At 43.2% G+C, this 24,515-nt stretch overlaps 2 protein-coding genes and 1 pseudogene across 5 annotated transcripts in view; 2 read left to right on the forward strand and 1 right to left on the reverse strand.

The window, feature by feature from the left end:
* The first annotated feature begins 110 nt into the window (after positions 1-110).
* Positions 111-912, forward strand: LOC115170849 (ferritin, middle subunit-like; annotated as a pseudogene).
* A 1,013-nt stretch (positions 913-1,925) lies between these two features.
* On the forward strand, positions 1,926-17,314 carry syt5a (synaptotagmin Va). 2 transcript variants are annotated; one of them, XM_029727177.1, is made up of 10 exons: positions 1,926-2,033; positions 8,934-9,097; positions 9,295-9,309; positions 10,367-10,545; positions 10,745-10,834; positions 11,416-11,583; positions 11,743-11,910; positions 15,811-15,928; positions 16,256-16,389; positions 16,627-17,314. In XM_029727177.1, exons 2-10 carry the CDS (start codon positions 8,944-8,946, stop codon positions 16,834-16,836), a joined length of 1,236 nt encoding a protein of 411 aa, XP_029583037.1. In that variant the 5' UTR covers positions 1,926-2,033; positions 8,934-8,943; the 3' UTR covers positions 16,837-17,314. The 2 variants fall into 2 exon arrangements, with proteins under 2 accessions (XP_029583037.1, XP_029583038.1); XM_029727178.1 differs by lacking the exon at positions 9,295-9,309.
* Positions 17,315-22,510: 5,196 nt separating this feature from the next.
* The window catches only part of LOC115170851 (troponin T, slow skeletal muscle), a 13,455-nt gene continuing 11,450 nt past the window's right edge, over positions 22,511-24,515 (reverse strand). For all 3 annotated transcript variants that reach the window (XM_029727181.1, XM_029727179.1, XM_029727180.1), the window contains 7 exons: positions 24,348-24,464; positions 23,951-24,028; positions 23,681-23,794; positions 23,352-23,464; positions 23,062-23,152; positions 22,877-22,917; positions 22,511-22,735 (listed from right to left, as the gene is read on the reverse strand). In XM_029727181.1, coding sequence (XP_029583041.1) covers positions 22,690-22,735; positions 22,877-22,917; positions 23,062-23,152; positions 23,352-23,464; positions 23,681-23,794; positions 23,951-24,028; positions 24,348-24,464 — 600 coding nt within the window. In that variant the 3' untranslated portion in view covers positions 22,511-22,689. The remainder of the gene's footprint in view (positions 22,736-22,876; positions 22,918-23,061; positions 23,153-23,351; positions 23,465-23,680; positions 23,795-23,950; positions 24,029-24,347; positions 24,465-24,515) is intronic.

Below are 24,515 nucleotides of genomic sequence, written 5' to 3' on the forward strand. Positions count from 1 at the left end.
AACGGAACCCTTCATTGTCCCGCATTATAGAACATTCTGGATTTATAACTTAACACGTGCTTGAACTGTAATAGTAAAATAGTCTAAGAAACTTTATTTTTGTACCGTTCAGTTTGATATAAAATAATAAACAAATCTGCCAAGATGGAGTCTCAGATCTGCCAGAACTACCACAGCGACTGCAAAACTGCCATCGACCGGATGATCAACATGGAGATGTTTTCCTCCTTCACCTACACTTCAATGGTAAGGAGACTGCAATTGGCTACCAAGGGGACAATTTTCTTGCTCTACACAGTAGTGTGTTATTATGCCAGATCGTGATGAGTGGGGCAATGGGCTGGAGGCCATGCAGTGTGCGCTGCAGCTGGAGAAGAATGTGAACCAGGCCCTGCTGGACCTGCACAAGATTGCCTCTGACAAGGTTGACCCCCATGTAAGTTATATTGGAACTGCACATCACATGTATATATCACATAGAATACAGGTTCTGTCCCAGGAGATGATCAGGTTGTTGTAGCTCTGATAACTGACATAGGATTGTGTGACCTGCCTCTTCACACAAACACAATAGTCCACAGATGCATGGATGCAAACTATACACACAATGCAGCTCATGCAGGAGCTGGACAGCTGCAAACACCTCATTGAATTAGCTGCCCTTATGCCATTACCACCAGGCTCTTGTGTGTTACTGTATCTACAATAGTCTGTAGTTATTCTCTTGTCTGACCTGTGTTTTCCCTCTTTAGCTGTGTGACTTCCTGGAGACCCATTACCTGAATGAGCAGGTGGAGGCCATTAAGAAGCTGGGTGACCACATCACCAACCTCACCAAGATGGATGCTGTCAACAACAAGATGGCAGAGTACCTGTTTGACAAGCACACCCTGGGAGACCAGAGCTAAACCACTTCCATCCCCAGGCTACGGCATCCAGCCTCAGACCAGGACTCCTGGCTATTCTGCTCTATCCTGCTTCCTCTGCATCTTTAAGGAGGGCGAGTGTTGAACTGGGAGGGAATGCATTTTGTGAAACAATTAAGTAAAAAGATCACAAAAGTTGTTGCTTTTGAGTAATGGATGTACCAGTTTATTCTGGTGTTTGCGCTTACTGAGTAGCTCAATTCCAAACAAGGGTCTTTTTCACTAAGTGTATAACTAGTATAACTAGTCATTTTTAATCTGCACTGAATCTGAAGAATGAAATATTTTGAGCTGGATTCACTTTGTTTAATTCAAATGCTGGTTGCCCAAAGTCTACATCAGTGTGCATGTACTTATATATATTTTTAAACGATAATACTGACAATTGTAGGCCTTCAGTGACTTCGAGGGTCATAAAATGGGGAAAGGTGACTTGAGGTTTAAAGGACACTACCTCTGATGAACACAGAGTGGCGCCATTACCGTATCTTGTCACGGTTAATGCGTGGCCCATAAAACAACCGTCAACTCTAGGGCCATAACGGAGTGAAATGAGAGCCACATTTACTAGATCAAATGGTGGTCTGTGGAAACGTATGTTACATGCATAATACAATTTAAATATATACATGATACCAGACATCCTTTGAAACTGCGTATCAATAAATTGGGCTCTTTACGGTATTCACACCGCTCACACAGTCTGAAGATGAACCATAACACAGGATGACAATAGACCAAGGGGGGAAAAAGCCCAGACTGACAAATGGCCTTCGAAGTAGTTTTCTCTTTCACAGCAATGGATAGTTTTTTCCAGGCATTGCACGTGAGAAATAATAGCCAAACAGATGTGGATGGAAAGATTAATTTGAGTGAAGTCGGGTTTTGGTGTTTTACATGCGTTTCGAGAGCGAGTGACCAATGGTTTATGAAGTGGATGATAAGTAGTTGGCACAGCGATATTAAGGAAGATTAACGGACAGGGGGAGGGAGAACGCGACTGGGGGAGGGGGTGGTCTGCAGCGCAACAGTTCTGTCAACACGGAGTCCATAATTCATCGTTAACAAAAGGAAGACGTTTGGGTTTAAATTGGGGATTGCAATCGGGTGAGTTCTGTTGGTGTATGTTCACGGGGTAGCCTATACTCCACACTGCATTTTAAAAGTGTATAATTAGACGGCCTAGAGGTCATTCAAACCCTTATGCTATGCTCGGTAAATCTGCTAGCGAGCGGTTATGGTGAATGGGACGTCCAGTGTTACCGGTTGATGGGCACAATATTTGCCATATCTGATGAACATATTTCTTAACTGACATACGCTATTGCTGCTTTGAATTAATACTTGAGAGGGTAGCCTACCATTCACATTCTATTCCATATTCTGAGCCATCGCTATCCAAGCCTTTACGCATAAGGTGCTTAGCCGTTTCCACTGGTCCAAAGTTGGCGACACTTATTTAATTGGATTGATAATGTATTTTTATCCGTTTACTTTCATTAGGTGAAAAACAGCTATTTTACTATAGCTACCTCAGCTCTGATGTTCTGTGTGTGCATATGTCTAATGTCCGCCCCCCCCCCCCCCCCCCCCCCCCTCCAAAGCTCCCTGCGTGCGTGACAACCAGCCCATATGAAGAAGTTGGCGCCTATTTGGGGTTTTAATCATTTTGGACGGGTACATTTGTGTCTTGTGCCATGTTTGCTTGGTAAGCCGTTAAATCCTGCAGTTGTATCTGTTAGTGGAGCCAAAAGTACCACATTGGAGGAGATGTACTTCTATGACGTTGGTTATAGCGTGCACCATGCATGCGCATTGCACAATGCAGGCTTGATGATGATGACAATGGTGATGATGAAGATGAGACAGTGCACTCCAGTCTCAGATGGTCAACTTTTTTTTTTTTACTGACTCGCACAATAGAGAGGGCCATACAGTCAGCCATAAGCATCCTGACCATAATGGAACTGTCTTTAGTTCACCGCATTGGTACTAAGCCTTGAACCCTCTCAAAATCCCGCTGCCAGCTGTTCACCTCTCCTGTCATCTCTTTACCACCGCTAGCTAGCGCGTTACACTGTCCTCAGTTCCCATGTTTGTGCCTACTTGTTTTGCATTGTGTCTGGTCTGTGCTCCCATGGAAATATAAGCCAAATCACCAATCCCAAAATTAGTCCCTCCCCCTACAGTTTTGGGGAGGCAGGTAGCCTAGTGGTTAGGGCGTTGGGCCAGCATAACCGAAAGGTTGCTGGATCGAATCCCCGAACTGACAAGGTAAACATCTGTGGTTCTTCCCCTCAAGTTAACCCACTGTTCCTCAGTAGGCTGTCATTGTAAGTAAGAATTTGTTCTTAATGTTCTTAACTGACTTGCTTGGTAAAATATGTATATTTTTTTAAAGACAGCTGGATGGGTGTAAACAATAGCAGCTTGCAGTAGCTTGGGGACCAGGTTACCTGAGGGCTAACCATATCCCTGACAGACATCCAATTCTTTCAGGTTTGCAGAATGGTGTCAATATGTGCCTATTATTAGGGGTGAGGAATCAGTTTGGGATTGGTTTTAGGATATTACCACCTGTAACAGATGGCCCAGGATAGGCCTACTGAAGTGTTTCCCAACGTGGTCCTGGGAACCCCAAGGGGTGCACATTTTTGTTTTTTCCTAACACTACACACCTGGTTCATATAATCAACTCATCATCAAGCTTTGATTATTTGAATCAGGTCACTGTGTAGTGCTAGGGCAAAAACTAAAATGTTGGCCCAGCGTTGTCCAGGTTTGGCTGGGGTCGGCCGTCATTCTAAATAAGAATTTGTTCTTAACTGACTTGCCTAGTTATAAATAAAAGTCCTTGCATCCCTGACCTTTGCAAATGTATAACTGAATCTAGATAGGCACTTTCCAACATGATTTCATTCATCCAAATTCTTAAAGAGGTTATTTTATCTGGACTACATCACAGAACTTTAACTGCCTATGGCCCAATAGAATCAACCAGTAGCATGTTTAGCTAGGCCTATTCCAATGACCTTGGCCAGCACAAACCAATCCAAAGGCTTTTACTATTATGTGACCCTAAAACCCTTGGAATAACAGTGACTTTTGCCAAGACCGGAAGAGAAAAAAGAACCCTCCAACAGAGTGGCCAGTCAGGCATGAAAACCACTGACACAGTGATCTACCTGTTAACCAGTATCTAATCAGTAAGGTCCGGCCCTGAATCCCGGCATTCAGCCACCATGACCAGCTTAAGGGAGCGTGCCACGGTGAGTAAGAAGTGGTGGCCGACCCTATGCTACTCAACCAAGCTAACCTCCGTCTCACCGCACTGTGCGTGTGCTTGTGTGGGTGTGTGTTAGCGTTAGAGGTCGACCGATTAATCGGAATGGCCGATTAATTAGGGCCGATTTCAAGATTTCATAACAATCGGTAATCGGTATTTTTGGCCACCGATTTTCTTTTTTACACCTTTATTTAACTAGGCAAGTCAGATTAAGAACACATTCTTATTTTCAATGACGGCCTAGGAACGGGGGTTAACTGCCTTGTTCAGGGGGGATTCGGGGATTCGTTTTTGCAACCTTCTGGTTACTAGTCCAACACTCTAACCACCTGCCTTACATTGCACTCCACGAGGAGCCTGCATGGCAAGCTAACTACGTGTTACGCGAGGGCAGCAAGAAGCCAAAGTAAGTTGCTAACTAGCATTAAACTTATCTTATAAAAAACGATCAATCTTAACATAATCACTAGTTAACTACACATGGTTGATGATATTACTAGTTTGTCTAACGTGTCCTGTGTTGCATATAATCGATGCGGTGCCTGTTAATTTCTCATCGAATCACAGCCTACTTCGGCAAATGGGTGATGATTTAACAATGATTTAACAAGCACTGTCGTTGCACCAATGTACCTAACCATAAACATCAATGACTTTCTTTAAAATCAATACACAAGTATATATTTTTAAACCTGCATATTTAGTTAATATTGCCTGCTAACATGAAATTGTGTCACTGCTCTTGCGTTCATTGCCTGGCTTGTTGCGAACTAATTTGCCAGAATTTTACGTAATTATGACATACCATTGAAGGTTGTGCAATGTAACAGGAATATTTAGACTTAGGGATGCCACCCGTTAGATAAAATACGGACCGGTTCCGTATTTCACTGAAAGAAAAAACATTTTGTTTTCGAGATGATAGTTTCCGGATTCGACCATATTAATGACCTAAGGCTCGTATTTCTGTGTGTTTATTATATTATAATTAAGTCTATGATTTGATGGAGCAGTCTGACTGAGCGGTGGTAGGCACCAGCAGGCTCGTTAGCATTCATTCAAACAGCACTATCGTGCGTTTTGCCAGCAGCTCTTCGCAATTCTTCAAGCATTGCGCTGTTTATGACTTCAAGCCTGTCAACTCCCAAGATTAGGCTGGTGTAACCGATGTGAAATGGCTAGCTAGTTAGTGGGTGCGCGCTAATAGCGTTTCAAATGTCACTCGCTCTGAGACTTGGAGTAGTTGTTCCCCTTGCTCTACATGGGTAATGCTGCTTCGAGGGTGGCTGTTGTCGATGTGTTCCTGGTTCGAGCCCAGGTAGGAGCCAGGAGAGGGACGGAAGCTATACTGTTACACTGGCAATACTAAAGTGCCTATAAGAACATCCAATAGTCAAAGGTATATGAAATAGAAATTGTATAGAGAGAAATAGTCCTATAATTCCTATAATAACTACATCCTAAAACTTCTTACCTGGGAATATTGAAGACTCATGTTAAAAGGAACCACCAGCTTTCATATGTTCCCATGTTCTGAGCAAGGCACTTAAACGTTAGCTTTCTTACATGGCACATATTGCACTTTTACTTTCTTCTCCAACACAGTTTTTGCATTATTTCAACCAAATTGAACATGTTTCATTATTTATTTGATGCTAAATTGATTTTATTGATGTATTATATTAAGTTAAAATAAGTGTTCATTCAGTATTGTTGTAATTGTCATTATTACAAATAAATAAAAAAATCGGCCGATTAATCGGTAGCGGCTTTTTGGGGCCTCCAATAATCGGTATCGGTAACGGCGTTGAAAAATCATAATCGGTCGACCTCTAGTTAGCGTGCGTGCGCGTGCGTATGTGTGTGTGTGATCTTGACTGGTGAAGTCACAAGCCTATTAGCCAGCAGTCTATAACCTCTTATGTTTGCCTCCCCTCACTCACCATCACATAGCTGTGTTTACTAATCCTGCGCCGTTCACTCTATCTGTTGGGATTTAACGGGTTGATTTGACAAGCCACAAATCAGATATTGTTATGGAAATGTGATTATTGGTTTGGATAACTAGGTGGGATCTGTCTGTGTGACAGCAGGTGATGTTGTGGGGGTTAATGGTAGTGGCTTAGGGTGGATAAGGGATAGTAGGGGATAGGACAGGAACGGGAGCAGAGAGTGAACTGACCTGTCCCTAATTTAGTTAAGCTGTGGGATTTGGGGATTACCTTTGGCAATTAATCTTGTTACGTGTCTGTGCACAGTGAGAGGAGGACAGCAGATGTTGGAGGGTCGGAGTGTGTGTGTGGCATAATGCAGCCTTGCAGGGAGGTATTCATATGCATATGTAACAGAGCTGGTCTTGTGTGCATGTTAGTATGTGTATGTGTGTGTATGTGCATGTGCATGCATGTGTGTTTGTCAACAGCCAGCCTGTGATGGAGTCAGGGGGATTAGTGATGGACACTATGAACCAAGAGAGGAGAAAGGGAGGGAGAACGACATAGGGGGATATGGAAGGGAGGAGAGAGATAGAAAAAGGGGTGGTGAGAGGGAGGCAGCGGGTGATGATGAGGGAAGAAAGTCTCAAGAGGAGAGTGGGATGTAGAAGAGCCAGGAAGAGAGGGATGAGTAGGAAGTTTAGTATCGGAGGGGGGGAGAGACAGTACAGGAAGTAAAGGGAGAGGAAGTGTGAGGAAACAGGAAAAATAGACATATAGAGAGAGATATATTGAGGAACTGGATAATGGGTGCGAGAAAGGGGAAAGCAGACTAAAAAAATCATAGAGAGAGAAGGAGAGAGAGACAGACAGGGAGATTTTATTTTATTTAGGCTCTCCATTAGCTGAAGCCAATGGCGAAAGCTGGTCTTACTGGGGTCTGACACATAATGAAAAAGACATTACAGACAAAAATAGTTCACAATCTACATACATTTAAAACCATTAATATGTAGACATTCCAGACGTGTGTGTGGTTGTGTGTGTGTGTGTGTGTGTGTGTGTGTGTGTGTGTGTATCTATCAGTTACACAGACATGTCAGTACATACGCACACAAAGTAGGAGAGAGAGATAGAAAGAGAGCTAGAGGGAGACAGATTGGAAGCCAAGGCAAAGCCTTATCCCTTAGGCTTTGTTTTTAATGAAGGGTCAACACGAGAGCGAGAGATGGTTGCCTTCCAATTGTACGTTGAATCAACGTCAATGCCATTTTGTTGAGCAAACTCACAATCCTATTGCAGCTGGTTGCCTTACAATTTTACATTGATTCAAACCTCAATGCTGACTTGCAAAGTGATGTGTAATTCCTATTGGAATCCAGAGTGAGGATATCCAGCAATTGGAATGTTTAATCACCCGCAACCTGCATTGAGAATGACTGTAAGGAAGATTGATTATTGAGACTACCAAAATCATAGAAACTGGAACAGCCACCTCAGTGACAGGTGCAAAACTACTAACAGATTGAATTAGATTAGAAAATGTATCTTATTTATGTTTGTGTAATCAACCAATTCATGTACATGCAAAAAAAATATTGAAACAATTCTGAAAATCAACCTGCAATAGAGCATGCTGGGAAATATGACGACGGCCGTGGTTTTGAGCAAACGTACTGTACATTTGTAATCTTCGAGCAGTTTGTTGATACAACGTAGAATTATAAGGCAACCAGCTGCAGTAGGATTGTGAGTGCACAAACTTTGGGCATACAGCTGACCCCAACATACAGTGTTGCCTACCGAAGGCAAACATGGATTTGTAAATTAACCCAAGCTTTTTCAAATTCAGCTCACTTCGAGAAAAGGTTTGTAGAGTGAACAAACGTTCACACATTAGCTACATTTGTTGTCCTTCTGAAGTCCACCCAATTCACAGAATAACGCTGATTAAGTTAAGTTGGCTTTTTTTTTACAGTGAAGACAAACATGAATTTGTATTTTGACAAGTTTTTATACATTCAGCTTACTGTGAGCAAAGTTTGTTGAGTGAACACATTAGCTCAATTTATTGTCTTTCTTATGTCCACCAAACTCACAGAATAATGCTGATTAAGCAATTGGTTAAGTTGCCACTATTCTGTCACAGGGCCTTACCTACCAATCTGTCTCTTTAAAGCTGAGTGTCAAGCAAAGGTGCATTGACTCAGTTAACTTACTTACCATGTTTCGGGAAAAAATGGTATGACTCAGCAGGGTACACTCTTTAAAATAAAGGTGCAAGTTGGAACCAAATAAGGTTATTGAGAGCAATTTCATAGGGTTAGGATCTCTAGAGAACCATGAATGGGATGATTGTTTGAAGAATCATACAAAAATCCTAAACCAGAAATGTTTCGGCCTTCCTTTAACTCCTTTAACTTTAACTCTTGAATCAACACTAGAAATGTTACATTGGAAAATAAACAGTTAGCAGGCTTCCACACATTTCCAGAACCTTTTCGAATTTTGAAGAACCGTAGATGCCAGGTCAAGGACCCCACACTTAACTCAAAGGTTCTTTAACGGGCAAAGGTTCTCCAAGGAACCTTAAGAGCTGAGAAAGAACCATTTAAGAACATCCAGTCTCAGGGCGGACACCCGAACCACAAGGCCACTGAGTCGGTTAGCCGCAACCCTAACCCTATCTAGTCGACTTACTTACCAGGATGTTTAAAATTCATGGCATATTCAAATATTTCTTACACAGCTCTTAATGATTGCTCTTTTGTCCCCTCTGCCGTTTAGTTGAGCTGCGATGCGATTGGCCAGTGTGCAAGCGCGGGCTCGTCGGGCGGCTGAGGAGAGAGAAGAGCCACCCCCAGGCCCCGCCCCTCCCTCCACCCACCACTCTGATCACCAGTTCAAGAACATGAAGAGCAAGTTCTTCAACGAACTCACCCACATGCCAAGTGAGCCCTGAACACAATGAGCACACGCACACACACCACACACACACGCACACGCACACCACACACACACGCACACACACACACGCACACACACACACTCATTGCTAATTCTGTGTGTGTAATTCTTTTTCACACAATGTCCTCTCATCATTTCTTCTCTTTCATTTCATCCCCTGCTTTTCCTCCACTTCTCCCAGATCATAAAATCAAAAGTAAGTTAATATTGTTTCCCCATCGTCTTTGCTCTCCTTTCATCCCTCCTCACAATAACATGTCAGATGTTATTATTCCATAGCATAAGGCTACACGAGGCCTATGTATGTTGTGTTATACACTATGTGTACTAAACAGTAAGGACACTTTCCATGACATACACGGACCAGGTGAATCCAGGTAACAGCTAGGATCCCTTCGAATGTTTGTTTTACAAAGTCTTTATATAATGTATAGTCTGTATTCCCCTGACTGTTGTTTGTAATGTTTGGAGAGAAAAAAAGCCATGATCCCTTATTAATGTAACTTGTTAATTCCACTTCAACCAGTGTAGATTAAGGGGAGGAGACAAGTTAAAAAATATATATTTTTAAGCCTTGAGGCAATTGAGACATGGATTGTGTATGTGTGCCATTCAGAGGGTGAATGGGCAAGACAAAATATTTAAGTGCCTTTGAATACAGGGTATTGTAGTAAGTCTCAGGTGCACCAGTTTGTGTCAAGAACTGCAATGCTGCTGGATTTTCCCACACTTAACAGTTTCCCGTGTGTATCAACAATGGTCCACCACCCAAAGGACATCCAGCCAATTTGACACAACTGTTGGAAGCATTGGAGTCAACATGGGCCAGCATCCCTGTGGAATGCTGTCGACGCCTTGTAGAGTCCATGCCCGACGTATTGAAGCTGTTCTGAGGGCAAAAGGGGGTGGGTGCAACTCAATATTAGGAAGGTGTCCTTAATGTTTTGTACACTCATTGTATATGTCATAACCCTACATAAGGCCTATGTACAGTATGTTGTATAATAGATGTCATAAGGTTACATAAGTATTTTAGGTATGTTATATGCATGTTGTTATGTATGTTGTATTAAATGATGTCATAAGGCTACATAAGTATTGTATGTATGTTATATGCATGTTGTTATGTATGTTGTATAATATATGTCATAAGGCTACATAAGTATTTTATGTATGTTATATGTATGTTGTAATGTATGTTGTATTATAGATGTCATAAGGCTACATAAGGCCTATGTTTGTCTCTCCTCCAGTGCCCATGTGGGCAATAGGAGCCATAGTGGTGGTGGTGCTGGCTCTGGTGGCCTGTCTAGGTTTCTGTATCTGGAAGAAGTGCATCAACAAGGGCAAGAAGCCCAAGAAAGTACGCGAGAGGAAAGGAGGCCGAGGCAGAAGAAAGAAGGAGGGAGCCGGAGAAGGAGAGGAGGGCAAGGTGAGAGGAGACGGAGGGAGGGAGGGCAATATAGTGGGTGGTGTAATGGGTTCAAGTACCTCATTTGCAACTGGTTTTGAAGTTATCTGAGGTGATTTCCAGATGTAGCGTCAGTAACTGTGTGAAGGGAGAGACTAATGCATTGGCTGTGTAATGATACCTGTGATAAATGATTGATGTGATGTTCTCTGTCATTAAGGAAGGAGAGGGTAAGGAAGGAGAGGAGGAGGAAAAAGAGAATTTCGGAAAACTGGAGTTCACCCTGGACTACAACTTCACTGACAACCAGGTGTGTGTGCGTGTGTCCGTATGTGTGTTTGTGTGCATGTGTGTCTTGTCCTCCCTGACATTTGACCTCCTTGATGTGAAGTGTCTGACTAATGACACGTCTAAAGGCTCTCTGACCTCTGCTCAGATCTCAGCTTTAACCTCTGACCTCTTATTTGTGTCTTCAGTGACCTATGACCTTTTCCTCTTAACCGCTCAGCATTAAGCTGTGGCCTTTAGAGGGGACATTTTCTATCCACTAAACCACTCTTACATTTAAAAGTCGGTTTAAGTGCACTGCGCTATCATGCGGCTTGAATTGAATCCCGGTAAACATTGCATATATGTGACAAATGAGATGTGTACTGCAGAAGCACTCCAAAATCATTTTTGGGATGAAGCGCTGTGCCATTGTTTTGAAGTGTTACGTTTGTGTTTGGTCAAATCTCAGGTATGTTATCGCAATAGCCCTATATGGATTGAATCTAAATCCTAAATCCGCCTAAATCGTCACCGCGTTCAGTTCTTACGGACGTTGTTAAAAATATTTTGACGGCCATTGCTTACCTCTGACCTTTTCCCCCTCTCTGCCCCCTCTTCCAGCTGATCGTGGGCATCCTGCAGGCTGAAAACCTGGCAGCCATGGACATGGGCGGCACCTCAGACCCCTATGTCAAGGTCTACATGCTGCCAGACAAGAAGAAGAAGTTTGAGACCAAAGTCCAGCGCAAGAACCTCTGCCCCGTGTTCAACGAGACCTTCATCTTCAAGGTCAGTCTGTGGTGCTGGAGAACAGATGGCGATAGAGAGATGTATTCATTCATGTGTACATGTATAACCCTTAGAAAAGCTCTTACAGTACTGAGGTTTCTGTAGTCGAGAACGCTCTGTCCTGACCGTCTCCTCCCTGTTCTGTGTGTCCCTCCACAGATCCCCTACCAGGAGCTGGGCGGTCAGACTCTGGTCCTGCAGGTCTTTGACTTTGATCGCTTTGGTAAACACGACGTGATTGGGCAGATCTCCATCCCCATGAACAGTGTGGACCTGGCTCAGCCACTCCACGAATGGAGGGATCTGGTTGGAGGAGAGAAAGAGGAGGTGAGGAAGGATGAATACAGTCTGTTTGGGTTTTGGGTGCATGTTTTCAAGTCAAATCAAATTTATTTATATAGCCCTTCGTACATCAGCTGATATCTCAAAGTGCTGTACAGAAACCCAGCCTAAAACCCCAAACAGCAAGCAATGCAGGTGAAAGAAGCACGGTGGCTAGGAAAAACTCCCTAGGAAAAACTCCCTAGAAAGGCAAAAACCTAGGAAGAAACCTAGAGAGGAACCAGGCTATGAGGGGTGGCCAGTCCTCTTCTGGCTGTGCAGGGTGGATATTATAACAGAACATGGTCAAGATGTTAAAATGTTCATAAATGACCAGCATGGTCAAATAATAATAATCATAGTAGTTGTCGAGGGTGCAACAAGCACGTCCGGTGAACAGGTCAGGGTTCCATAGCCGCAGGCATAACAGTTGAAACTGGAGCAGCAGCACGGCCAGGTGGACTGGGGACAGCAAGGAGTCATCATGCCAGGTAGTCCTGAGGCATGGTCCTAGGGCTCAGGTCCTCCGAGAGAAAGACAGAAAGAGAGAAAGAGAGAATTAGAGAGAGCATATTTAAATTCACACAGGACACCGGATAAGACAAGAGAAATACTCCAGATGTAACAGACTGACCCTAGCCCCCCGACACATAAACTACTGCAGCATAAATACTGGAGGCTGAGACAGGAGGGATCAGAAGACACTGTGGCCCCATCCGATGATACCCCCGGACAGGGCCAAACAGGCAGGATATAACCCCACCCACTTTGCCAAAGCACAGCCCCCACACCACTAGAGGGATGTCTCCAACCACCAACTTACCGTCCTAAGACAAGGCCGAGTATAGCCCACAGCGATCTCCGCCATGGCACAACCCAAGGGGGGGCGCCAACCCAGACAGGAAGACCACGTCAGTGACTCAACCCACTCAAGTGACGCACCCCTCCCATGGACAGCATGGAAGAACACCAGTAAGCCAGTGACTCAGCCCCTGTAATAGGGTTAGAAGCAGAGAATCCCAGTGGAAAGAGGGGAACCGGCAAGGCAGAGACAGCATGGGTGGTTCGTCAAGAGATATAGTACTAAAACACTTTAGTATCTCCCTTGATCCTAGGTCCTGGCAGAGTTGTGCAGACTCAGGACAATGGAGCTTTGGAGGAATACCCAGGTTTAAAGAGGAGTCCGTAATTTGCTTTCTAATGATCATGATCTTTTCCTCAAAGAAGTTCAGAAATGTATTACTGCTGAAGTGAAAGCCATCCTCCATTTGCGAATGCTGCCTTTTAGTTAGCTTTGCGACAGTATCAAAAAGAAATTTTGGATTGTTCTTATTTTCCTCAATTAAGTTGGAAAAATAGGATGATCGAGCAGCAGTGAGGGCTCTTCGATACTGCACGGTACTGTCTTTCCAAGCTAGTCGGAAGACTTCCAGTTTGGTGTGGCGCCATTTCCGTTCCAATTTTCTGGAAGCTTGCTTCAGAGCTCGTGTATTTTCTGTATACCAGGGAGCTAGTTTCTTATGACAGATGATTTTAATTTTTAGGGGTGCAACTGCATCTAGGGTATTGCGCAAGGTTAAATTAAGTTCCTCGGTTAGGTGGTTAACTGATTTTTGTCCTCTGACGTCCTTGGGTAGGCAGAGGGAGTCTGGAAGGGCATCAAGGAATCTTTGGGTTGTCTGAGAATGTATAGCACGACTTTTAATGCTCCTTGGTTGGGGTCTGAGCAGATTATTTGTTGCAATTGCAAACGCAATAAAATGGTGGTCCGATAATCCAGGATTATGAGGAAAAACATTAAGATCCACAACATTTATTCCATGGGACAAAACTAGGTCCAGAGTATGACTGTGGCAGTGAGTAGGACCAGAGACATGTTGGACAAAACCCACTGAGTCGATGATGGCTCCGAAAGCCTTTTGGAGTGGGTCTGTGTACTTTTCCATGTGAATGTTAAAGTCACCAAAAATTAGAATATTATCTGCTATGACTACAAGATCCGATAGGAATTCAGGGAACTCAGTGAGGAACACTGCATATGGCCCAGGAGGCCTGTAAACAGTAGCTATAAAAAGTGATTGAGTAGGCTGCATAGATTTCATGACTAGAAGCTCAAAAGACGAAAACGTCATTGTTTTTTTTTTTGTAAATTGAAATTTGCTATCGTAAATGTTAGCAACACCTCCGCCTTTGCCGGATGCACGGGGGGTATGGTCACTAGTGTAACCAGGGGGTGAGGCCTCATTTAACACAGTAAATTCATCAGGCTTAAGCCATGTTTCAGTCAGGCCAATCACATCAAGATTATGATCAGTGATTAGTTCATTGACTATAACTGCCTTGGGAGTGAGGGATCTAACATTAAGTAACCCAGTTTTGAGATGTGAGGTATCACAATCTCTTTCAATAATGGCAGGAATGGAGGAGGTCTTTATACTAGTGAGATTGCTAAAGCGAACACCGCCATTTTTAATTTTGCCCAACCTAGATCGAGGCACAGGCACGGTCTCAATGGGGAAAGCTGAGCTGACTACGCTGACTGTGCTAGTGGCAGACTCCACTAAGCTGGCAGGCTGGCTAACAGCCTGCTGCCTGGCCTGCACCCTATTTCATTGTGGAGCTAGAGGAGTTAGAGCCCTGTCTATGTTCGTAGATAAGATGAGAGCACCCCTCCAGCTAGGATGGAGTCCATCACTCCTCAACAGGCCAGGCTTGGTCCTGTTTGTGGGTGAGTCCCAGAAAGAGGGCCAATTATCTACAAATTCTATCTTTTGGGAGGGGCAGAAAACAGTTTTCAACCAGCGATTGAGTTGTGAGACTGCTGTAGAGCTCATCACTCCCCCTAACTGGGAGGGGGCCAGAGACAATTAATCGATGCCGACACATCTTTCTAGCTGATTTACACGCTGAAGCTATGTTGCGCTTGGTGACCTCTGACTGTTTCATCCTAACATCGTTGGTGCCGACGTGGATAACAATATCTCTATACTCTCTACACTCGCCAGTTTTAGCTTTAGCCAGCACCGTCTTTAGATTCGACTTAACGTCGGTAGCCCTGCCCCCTGGTAAACAGTGTATGATCGCTGGATGATTCGTTTTAAGTCTAATATTGCGGGTAATGGAGTCCCCAATGACTAGGGTTTTCAATTTGTCAGAGCTAGTGGTGGGAGCCGTCGGCGTCTCAGACCCCACAACGAGAGGAGCAGAGACCAGAGAAGTCTCGGCCTCCGACTCCGACTCGCTTAACGGGGAGAACCGGTTGAAAGTTTCTGTTGGCTGAATAAGCGACACCGGTTGAGCATTCCTACAGCGTTTCCCTCCAGAAGCCATGAGAAAGTTGTCCGGCTGCGGGGACCGTGCGAGGGGGTTTATACTAACGTTACTATCTGTACTTACTCGTGGCACAGACGCTGCTTCATCCTTTCCTACACTGAAATGACCCTTGCCTAACGATTGCGTCTGAAGCTGGGCTTGCAGCACAGCTATCCTTGCCGTAAGGCGATCGTTCTCCTGTATATTATAAGTACAACGACTGCAATTAGAAGGCATCATGTTAATGTTACTTAGCTTCGGTTGTTTGAAGTCCTGACGAACCATGTCCAGATAAAACCTCCGGGGTGAAAAAGTTGAGTGAGGGAAAAAGTAAAAATATACGGTAATGAAAAAGTAAAAACCGTCAGGTAGCAAAGTAAGATCGGCAACAAAACGCACAGCAGCGTAAACAAGTCTGCAAGTTGTGACCGTCTACCTGTATGTGTCTGTCTGTCTGTCTGTCTGTCTGTCTGTCTGTCTGTCTGTCTGTCTGTCTGTCTGTCTGTCTGTCTGTGCACATCAAACTATATTGAACTGTCTGTTTTAATACATCTTTCTGTCTTTGTGCCTGTGTGTGTTTGTCTGGTCACACAGGTAGAGAAGCTAGGGGACATCTGTATCTCTCTGCGCTACGTCCCCACGGCCGGTAAATTGACCATCAACATCATGGAGGCCAAGCACCTGAAGGCGATGGACTGTGGAGGCTTGTCAGGTGACCTTCTATTAGTCCTTACACTCTCCTAACCAATACCAGCCATGCTGTGGCTTTAAACTCAACTAGTTAATACTAGCCGTATGACATTACACTCTCCTAACCAATATTAGCCCGTTGTGACCTGTTAATGACATCTGGTTGCCTAAATGTTGTTGGAAGTAATTGAACATGAGCCACTTGGCAGCATTACAGAGTTGCAGACACTACACATGAATCTACTGCACAATCATTTGTCCTCGGTGTTCTTCATCCTGGCTCACCCTCTGTTTGACCTCTGTTTTCCTTAACTAACATTCCTTTCTACCATGTGCCTACTCCTGCCAGATCCCTTCGTTAAAGTGGTGCTGCAGCACCAAGGCAAGCGGCTGAAGAAGAAGAAGACGACAGTCAAACAGAACACTCTGAACCCCTACTTCAACGAAAGCTTCAGCTTCGAGATCCCCTTTGGCCAAATACAGGTATGCACACCAAACTTCCCGTAAGGAAGACATCTCGGGGCCGTTATAACAGGTTTTCCTGTGGGTTGGGCGACCTGTGTTTGAGGACTCTCCCGTCTGTTTCTCTAGAACATTGCACTCTCCTGCCGTTTCCTTCTGTGTGTCGAACAACACAGTACGCGTGGTGGTATTTTGATTTCACCTGACTTTTTTTTTTATTACTTGACGCTTTCTCCACTCTTCCCTTTCCTCTTGCAGAAAGTCCAAGTGTTGATCACGGTGTACGATTACGACAAGCTGGGCAGCAACGACGCCATCGGGAAGGTTTGGATCGGCTTCGGCGCCTCAGGGGTGGGCCTCCGCCATTGGTCAGACATGCTGGCCAATCCAAGACGTCCCGTGGCCCAGTGGCACGCCCTGTGTCCTGAGGAGGAGGTGGATGAGGCCCTGAAGAAACCCCTGCGCTAAACACACACGCGCACTCGCGTCACTGAACATTCCTGTACATGTTGAAACAAACAACAATAAGACCTGAAAATTACACAACAGTAAATAAGCTCAATAGTGCTGATCATGACACAACGCACTACTCAAATAGAAACTCCCAAGAAAACCAAATAGAAACTCCCACTCAAACACTACAACCCACCTGTACATCGCCGCAGTGCTGGAATGCCATTTCGGATCATTTTGTGTACTCTCTCCTTCCTTATTATTCTCTCTTAACTTTTTTTTTTGCGTATTAACTAGTTGTGCTGTATGATGTTAAGTTATTATCGTGTGTACGAATGCGTGTGTGTGTGTGTGTGTGTGTGTGTGTGTGTGTGTTCGTGTTAAACAGTAGTACATGAAAGCTTTCTCTGGTTTATTTCCTAAATGTAATGTGAGTGGTTGTAAATAACAAAATAAATCATTCCCAAAATTACCAGATGGACGGTCAGATAGATTTGCCAGCTTGAGTATTGATTTATTGAACCTTTATTACAGATGAGCCCTGAGTTACGTAATTTACAGAAAGTACACACATCAAAATATCAAATCAAAATGCAAGCAGAAAGAGAAACAGTATGAGTATGAAGACAAGCTCGCGGTCACACACACACACCACTTACGGAAAAACCACATGAATTTCACATGTGATCTTGAGTGACAACATACAAGCACATGCGAAAAGATGATCTCATGTGAAATAAATGTGACGACATGGGGACGCAATATTTAAGCATAGGTGAAAACCCAGATGTAAAATATTATCAATGACATTAAAAGGCATCATTTACATTCATTCAATCAGTCATGGTCCCCAATCATATTTTGTCTAGCTCACATTCTGTTCCAGGGCTAGAAGCATCACTACAGACCCTGGTTTGATTCCAGGCTGTATCACAACTGGCTGTGATTGGGAGTCCCATAGGGTGGCGCACAATTGGCCCAGCGTCATCCGGGTTTGGCCGGGGTAGGCCATCATCGTAAATAAAACGTTTTTAACTGACATGCCTAGTTAAATAAAGGTATAAAATAACATTGTGTCATGGTCCCCTAGATTACTTAGGACTCAACCTCATTTGGGATTTAAACTCACAACCTTTCGGTCGCTAGATATGTGAAGTTTCTGCTGCACCACCAGGTCTGTGGAAATAACAGTGATTGGCTATACATATATTGCCAAGAATATATTTTTACACTTTGCCTCAAATATATACAACTAGAAGGTGTTACTGTATGTTCTTGGTAACAAATAACCATCTAGAGGCACTGCTGAGACATTAATGCCTTGACCAAAATGTTACAAGTTCAGATCCCGAGAGTGTTTGTGCACAGTTAATATCAAGTCTCCCTGAGCACTGCAAAATGTTTGTTGGTGTTGTCAGAGAATCACACACATTATCTTGATTCTGGGATTCTTTTAGAAGTGCAGAAATTGATTCTTGCCAATAAATATGTGGCCAATCTCTGTCATGGCCACAGACCTGGTGGTGTAGGAGGAAATTCAGATGGCTGGCATCCACCTTAAGGAAAAACCACATGATTTCACATGGGATATTACACGTGAAATCATATGAAAATGTGGTTTTGGAACACTTCACATGTGCTTTTCCACATGTGAAATCATGTGGTTTTGGAACACTTCAAATGTGAAATTTCATATGTGAAAACGTGTTTTTGGACTCCATCACGTGACATTTCACATGTGAAAACATGGTTTTGGAACACTTCACATATGAAATCATGTTACAACATGGTTTTGGAGGACTTCACATGTGACGGGATCATGTAAAACTCATGTAGCTTTTCCGTAAGCATTAGGAACATGTTATGTTGATTGATTTACCAGTCGTCAAGATCTTTCTGCTGCGCCACAAATTCTGTAGCATTCCCATGCACATTACCTTAGGTAATTGACCCATAATACATCTCTGCGCTTTGCAAACGAGTGCCATCTGCACTGCTATTTTAGTTATCAATTAATCTGACTCTCTCGTAATTTCATTTACTTGTTATTTCAGCAATTTGAGAGTTTTCTGTATTGTCTAAAGTCAGTGGGGCATATTATTTTGTTTAAATATTACTCCTGAATCATTATGATAATTATATTCGTTTTTCTTGAGTTTATTTTTAACAAAGCTGAGATTCACTTTGAGGCCTAAAATATGGGAATAAAGGTGTAATCCGTTATTAACACGGACGTGGTGGTGTAGCAGAAAGAACAGAATGTTGGGAGATCAAATCCCAGGTGAGGACATGTTGAATAATTATTACTCTATAAATAAGCCTACACAATGTAGTCCTGTATGTCAAATGCGTAAATTGAAAACATTGTATGTTAAAAGCACGTTGTGTATCATAATGACACATTTCTTTTCATGTGTAGTGTTCCAAAAACACGTTTTCAGATGTGCAATGTCAAATGAAGTGTTCTAAAAACAAGTTAAATAATGTGTTTTTTTCTGTAAGCCACACATACACGCTACACTGACATTGAATCGCTAAAACACGGGAACATTGCCTTTAAAAGAAAATCACGCTGTAACGCTGCATTTCTGCGATACGAAAATGTGGGAACGTTGCCTTTAAATTTCAATCAAACTATAACGCAGATCTTCCGTGATACGGATTGCGATAAGGATTGAACCCATCCCTTAAACTCACTGAAATAGAAATGGCGTTCAAACTTAAATTTCATCCAATTCCATATCATCATACTATTACTATGTATCCAAGTAATCCCACTTAGATCAAAAGAGGAGGGATACCTTACCCAAAATGACCGCATACACATTGATGGTCATTAAAACAATTTAGAAAGTGTGTTCAGTACTGTATCTTGTAGTATTTTCTATCTTGTTAAAAATGAGTGGTGAGTTTTCCACAGTGGTCGAGTTGTATTTACAATCTGAGTTTCTGAGTGACATCTGTGGGACGGCTGCATGTGAGAGGGAAAAGACTGGATTATTTCTGTGTCCTCTTTCCTCCCTCTGTCTGACCTACTGGACTGGACTGGCCTCAGCCAAACATGTGAGCAGGGATTTAGAGAGAGAGGGAAATAGAGGAGGGAGGGGGGAGGAGGAGCTGGGGAAGATATACAGTACCAGTCAAAAGTTTGGAAACACCTACTCATTGAAGGGTTTTTCTTAATTTTTACTTTTTTCTACTTTCTAGAATAATCGTGAAGACATTAAAACTATGAAATAACACATGTGGAATCATGTAGTAACCAAAAAAGTGTTAAACAAATCAAATATATATTTTCTATTTGTGATTCTTCAAAGTAGCCACCCTTTGCCTTGATGACAGCATTGCACACTCTTGGCGTTCTCTCAACCAGCTTCATCTGGTAGTCACCTGGAAGGTATGTGCCTTGTTAAAAGTTAATTTGTGGAATTTCTTTCCTTCTTAATGCATTTGAGCTAATCAGTTGTGTTGTGACAAGGTAGCGGTGGTATACAGAAGATAGCCCTATTTGGTAAAAGACCAAGTTCATATTATGCCAAGAACAGCTCAATTAAGCGAAGAGAAAAGACAGTCCATCATTACTTTAAGACATGAAGATCAGTCAACCAGGAAAATGTCAAGAACTTTGAAAGTTTTTTCAAGTGCAGTCACAAAAACCATCAAGCACTAAGATGAAACTGGCTCTCATGAGGACCGCCACAGGAAAGGAAGACCCAGAGTTTCTTCTGCTGTGGAGGATAAGTTCATTAGAGTTACCAGCCTCAAAAAATGGGCAATTAACTGCACTTCAATTAACTGCACTTGATCATGAAGCCCAAATAAATGCTTCACAGAGTTCAAGTAACAGACACATCTCAACATCAACTGTTCAGAGGAGACTGCGTAAATCAGGCCTTCATGATCAAATTGCTGCAAGGAAACCACTACTAAAAGACACCAATAAGAAGAGACTTGCTTGGGCCAAGAAACACAAGCAATGGACATTAGACTGGTGGAAATCTGTCCTTTGGTCTGATGAGTCCAAATTTGAGATTTTTGGTTCCAACCGCCGTGTGAGACGCAGAATAGATGAACGGATGATCTCCACATGTGTGGTTCCCACCGTGAAGCATGGAGGAGGAGCTGTGATGGTGTGATGGTGCTTTGCTGGTGACATGGTCTGTGATTTATTTAGAATTCAAGGCACACTTAACCAGCATGGCTACCACAACATTCTGCAGCGATACACTATCCCATCTGCTTTGAGCTTAGTGGGACTATCATTTGTTTTTCAACAGGACAATGACCCAAAATACACCTCCAGGCTGTGTAAGGGCTATTTGACCAAGAAGGAGAGTGATGGAGTGCTGCATCAGATGACTTGTCCTCCACAATCACCCAACCTCAACCCAATTGAGATGGTTTGGGTTGAGTTGGACCTTGGACCGCAAAGTGAAGGAAAAGCAGCCAACAAGTGCTCAGCATATGTGGGAACTCCTTCAAGCATTCCAGGTGACTACCTCATGAAGCAGGTTGAGAGAATGCCAAGAGTGAGCAAAGCTGTCATCAAGGCAAAGCGTGGCTACTTTGAAGAATCTAAAATCTAAAATATATCTTTTTTGTTTAACACTTTATATCATAGTTTTGATGTCTTCACTGTTATTCTACAATGTAGAAAACAGTAAAAATAAAGAAAAACCCATGAAGTAGTAGGTGTGTTCAAACATTTGACTGGCTGTGTAAGGGCTAGTCAAAAGTCAAAGGTTTAGACACACCTACTCATTCAATCTTTATTTTTTACTATTTTCTACATTGTAGAATTATATATATATATATATAAAATATATATATATATATATATAGAGAGAGAGAGAGCAAGAAGAGGAAGAGCTGGATGTAGAAAAGATGCATGAGAGAGGAGATAATCATTACTGTAAGAAAGAAAGTAAAAAGAGAGATAGCGGAGAATATGTATGAATTAAGTTAGAGGGCAAATGGTGCTATGGTTTCCAAGCCAACAAGTCATTCAACAAAATCACTGCTACTAGCATTCAGCAGTGGCAGTTTGGTGACAAAGAGTTAAGGCTCTATTCAATCCGTCTTGCGGAAAATTCAGTGTTACAGCTTGATTGAAATTTAAAGGCAATGTTTTCGCGTTAGCGCAAACTGCATTCACGGTAAACGCTGCATATTATCGGCTCAATCGGAAATTAACATTACATTTCTATCGCAGAATCTGTTATGCTTCAGCGATACAAATGAAATGGGGCGTGTGTGTGTTTATGTGTTCCTCAACACGTGAGACAGACAGTGTCATTACTGAGCTCTCTGCAAGATCAGGCCTATAATTCCCTTCTGCCTGTCTAGTAACGTAATGTGTTGATGATTACTAGTGTGTGCTGTAATAATGGTTTATAGTGTCAGCTAATATGTGTGTTTAAACCAATGAGTGTGTCGAATTAGTGGTCACCCGGGTGTGGTGTACGTACTGTATGTAGCTCTACAGAGGGTGTTACACATCTCTCCAGCAGAGGGCAGCGTTTCCCTAGTTCAGTAACGTGGGAGTAGGATGACGTTGGCCAGCCTAGACACTGATCTAAGGTCGATTTTGAGTCATTATACTTTCTCCCACGCTCCCAATAAAGTAATAAAAGTGCGTGTGTGTGTGTGTGTGACAATTTCCAGAGGAACATCAAACTAGCAATCTCAGCGAGTGTGCACCGTTTTATTATCAATACATTTTATTATAACTTGTATTTTGCAATGAAACACATGAGGACATGCCAAAGAAGAGGGGAAAGATGGAAGAGGGGATGGTGGGATCTCCCTCCTTTCTTGTTCCCTCCAAAGTCATCTTCTCCCTTCGGCCCTATGAGAGCGGGAGCTTCTTTACTTCCACCGACCGCCAACCTTCCCCTTACCATGGACCTTTTTACTACAGGGGAGAGAGATCGGGAGAAAGAGAGCAATTACTTGTAGATAAATGCACATACCATACAAACACATGTTACTGAAAAAAGCGGCTAAAAAGTTCATATAAAGAAACCAAGAAATTGAATAGAGTTACTGTACTTACAATTTCTGGGCACTTGTGATTCTATTCAAGAGAACGATAATCTGCACACACACAAAAAAATGACACGAGATCACATTGCATCAGTGATTTCACGAATACTAAACAACAGACGTACACAGTCGCTCACACACAAGCCGAAACATCTATGGATTCTGCCATTGGTCCACGTGTCCAGGTCTTCCCACCTGATATTTCTGTTTCTTCATGTGATCAATGAAGTCAAACTTATCCGACTCCAGCGTGTAGATCCAGTTCCACATCTCCTGAGCTTGTTGCCTGGGAGACCAAGAGAAGGTGGTGGTGGGAGGGGGTGGTTTACAGGTGGTAACCGTAGCAACACAGTTGGCAGCCAGCTGTGTGGGCTTTGGACGTGTATTGGAGAAAATGCAGATGTGGTGGTGTAAGGACGATTTTGGCCCATGTGTATTTGGCTTTGGGGATAAGGTGAGGTGTGTGTGATCGGCCCGGGACTCACTTCAGGGCGTCCTCTCTCAGGTTGTCCATCTCCAGTGTGGGTCGTCTCTCAGCCAAGGTCTTCTTCTTGATCTCTCTCCCAGTTAGACGCTTCCCTCTCCCACGATGCTCCGCCTGAAACATGTCGAACGCGCCTAGGACTTCACGAACTTCAAACTATATAGAATGTTCTGATTCTCTGTATGTTTACAACAGTCTGACAGAACATTTGACCCGTAACTGTAAGTTGTCCAACAACGTAGATATTTATCTTAATGAAACACATTTACTGTATGAATCAAAAAAATCTGTTCCTAAAGCTAACAAGCGAATGACAGTGGACATAAGTACCTTTTGCAGGAAACCCCCAAAGTTGGCCCCCATGTTGGAGAGAACCTTCTTCTTCTTGGCCTCGTCATCGTTCTTCTTTTTAGCCTCCTCATCTTCCTTTCTCTGCCGCTCTTCCTGAGCAAGAGAACGATAAAGTTAGAAAGGAAAAATACATTCTGAACACGACACAAGTCTATCTGTTGTCTATCTGTTGGTACCAGGAGTACCACAGGGGTGTCTGTTTGCCCCTACCACAATCCTGGTGTACCGCAATAGTGTGTTTTGGCCTACCGCAATCCTGTTCTGCCGGTCCCGCTCCTTCTCCGCTCGAACTCGCTGCACCTCTGCCCTCTCGAACCGACGCTTCTCCTGTGGGGATGATAGAGGGAAAGGATGAGAGGGGGAAAGGATGAGAGGGGGAAAGGATGAGAGGGGGAAAGGATGAGAGGGGGAAAGGATGAGAGAGGGAAAGGATGAGAGGAAAGGACATTGGACTTTTTCATATCAACTTTTTTTTATCATGAGCTTGTGCACTCCTTGACCAGGGTCGTGTTCTGTTGGAGCGAAACGATAAAAAAAACAAAAAAAAAACATGAGCATTGTTATTGGACAAGTTCATGTTTAAGGTTGTACTTCCTCTGTTCCATTTCAACACTTCAACATGAAGTATAACAGGAAGTTGGCTCACAATTCGGTCCTTCAGCCCAATGAGCTCCTCCTCCTCCTTCTTCCTCTGGTCAAAGTGGACATCAATCAGACTCTGCAACTCGATGAGGTCCTTCTCCATCCTCTTCCTGTGGATGTCCTGAGAGAGGGAAAGAGAGAGGATTGAGATTCTTATTCAGAGATGTGGTGG

This window comes from Salmo trutta, chromosome 32 (genome assembly GCF_901001165.1).
Source record: "Salmo trutta chromosome 32, fSalTru1.1, whole genome shotgun sequence".
NCBI lineage: Eukaryota > Metazoa > Chordata > Actinopteri > Salmoniformes > Salmonidae > Salmo > Salmo trutta.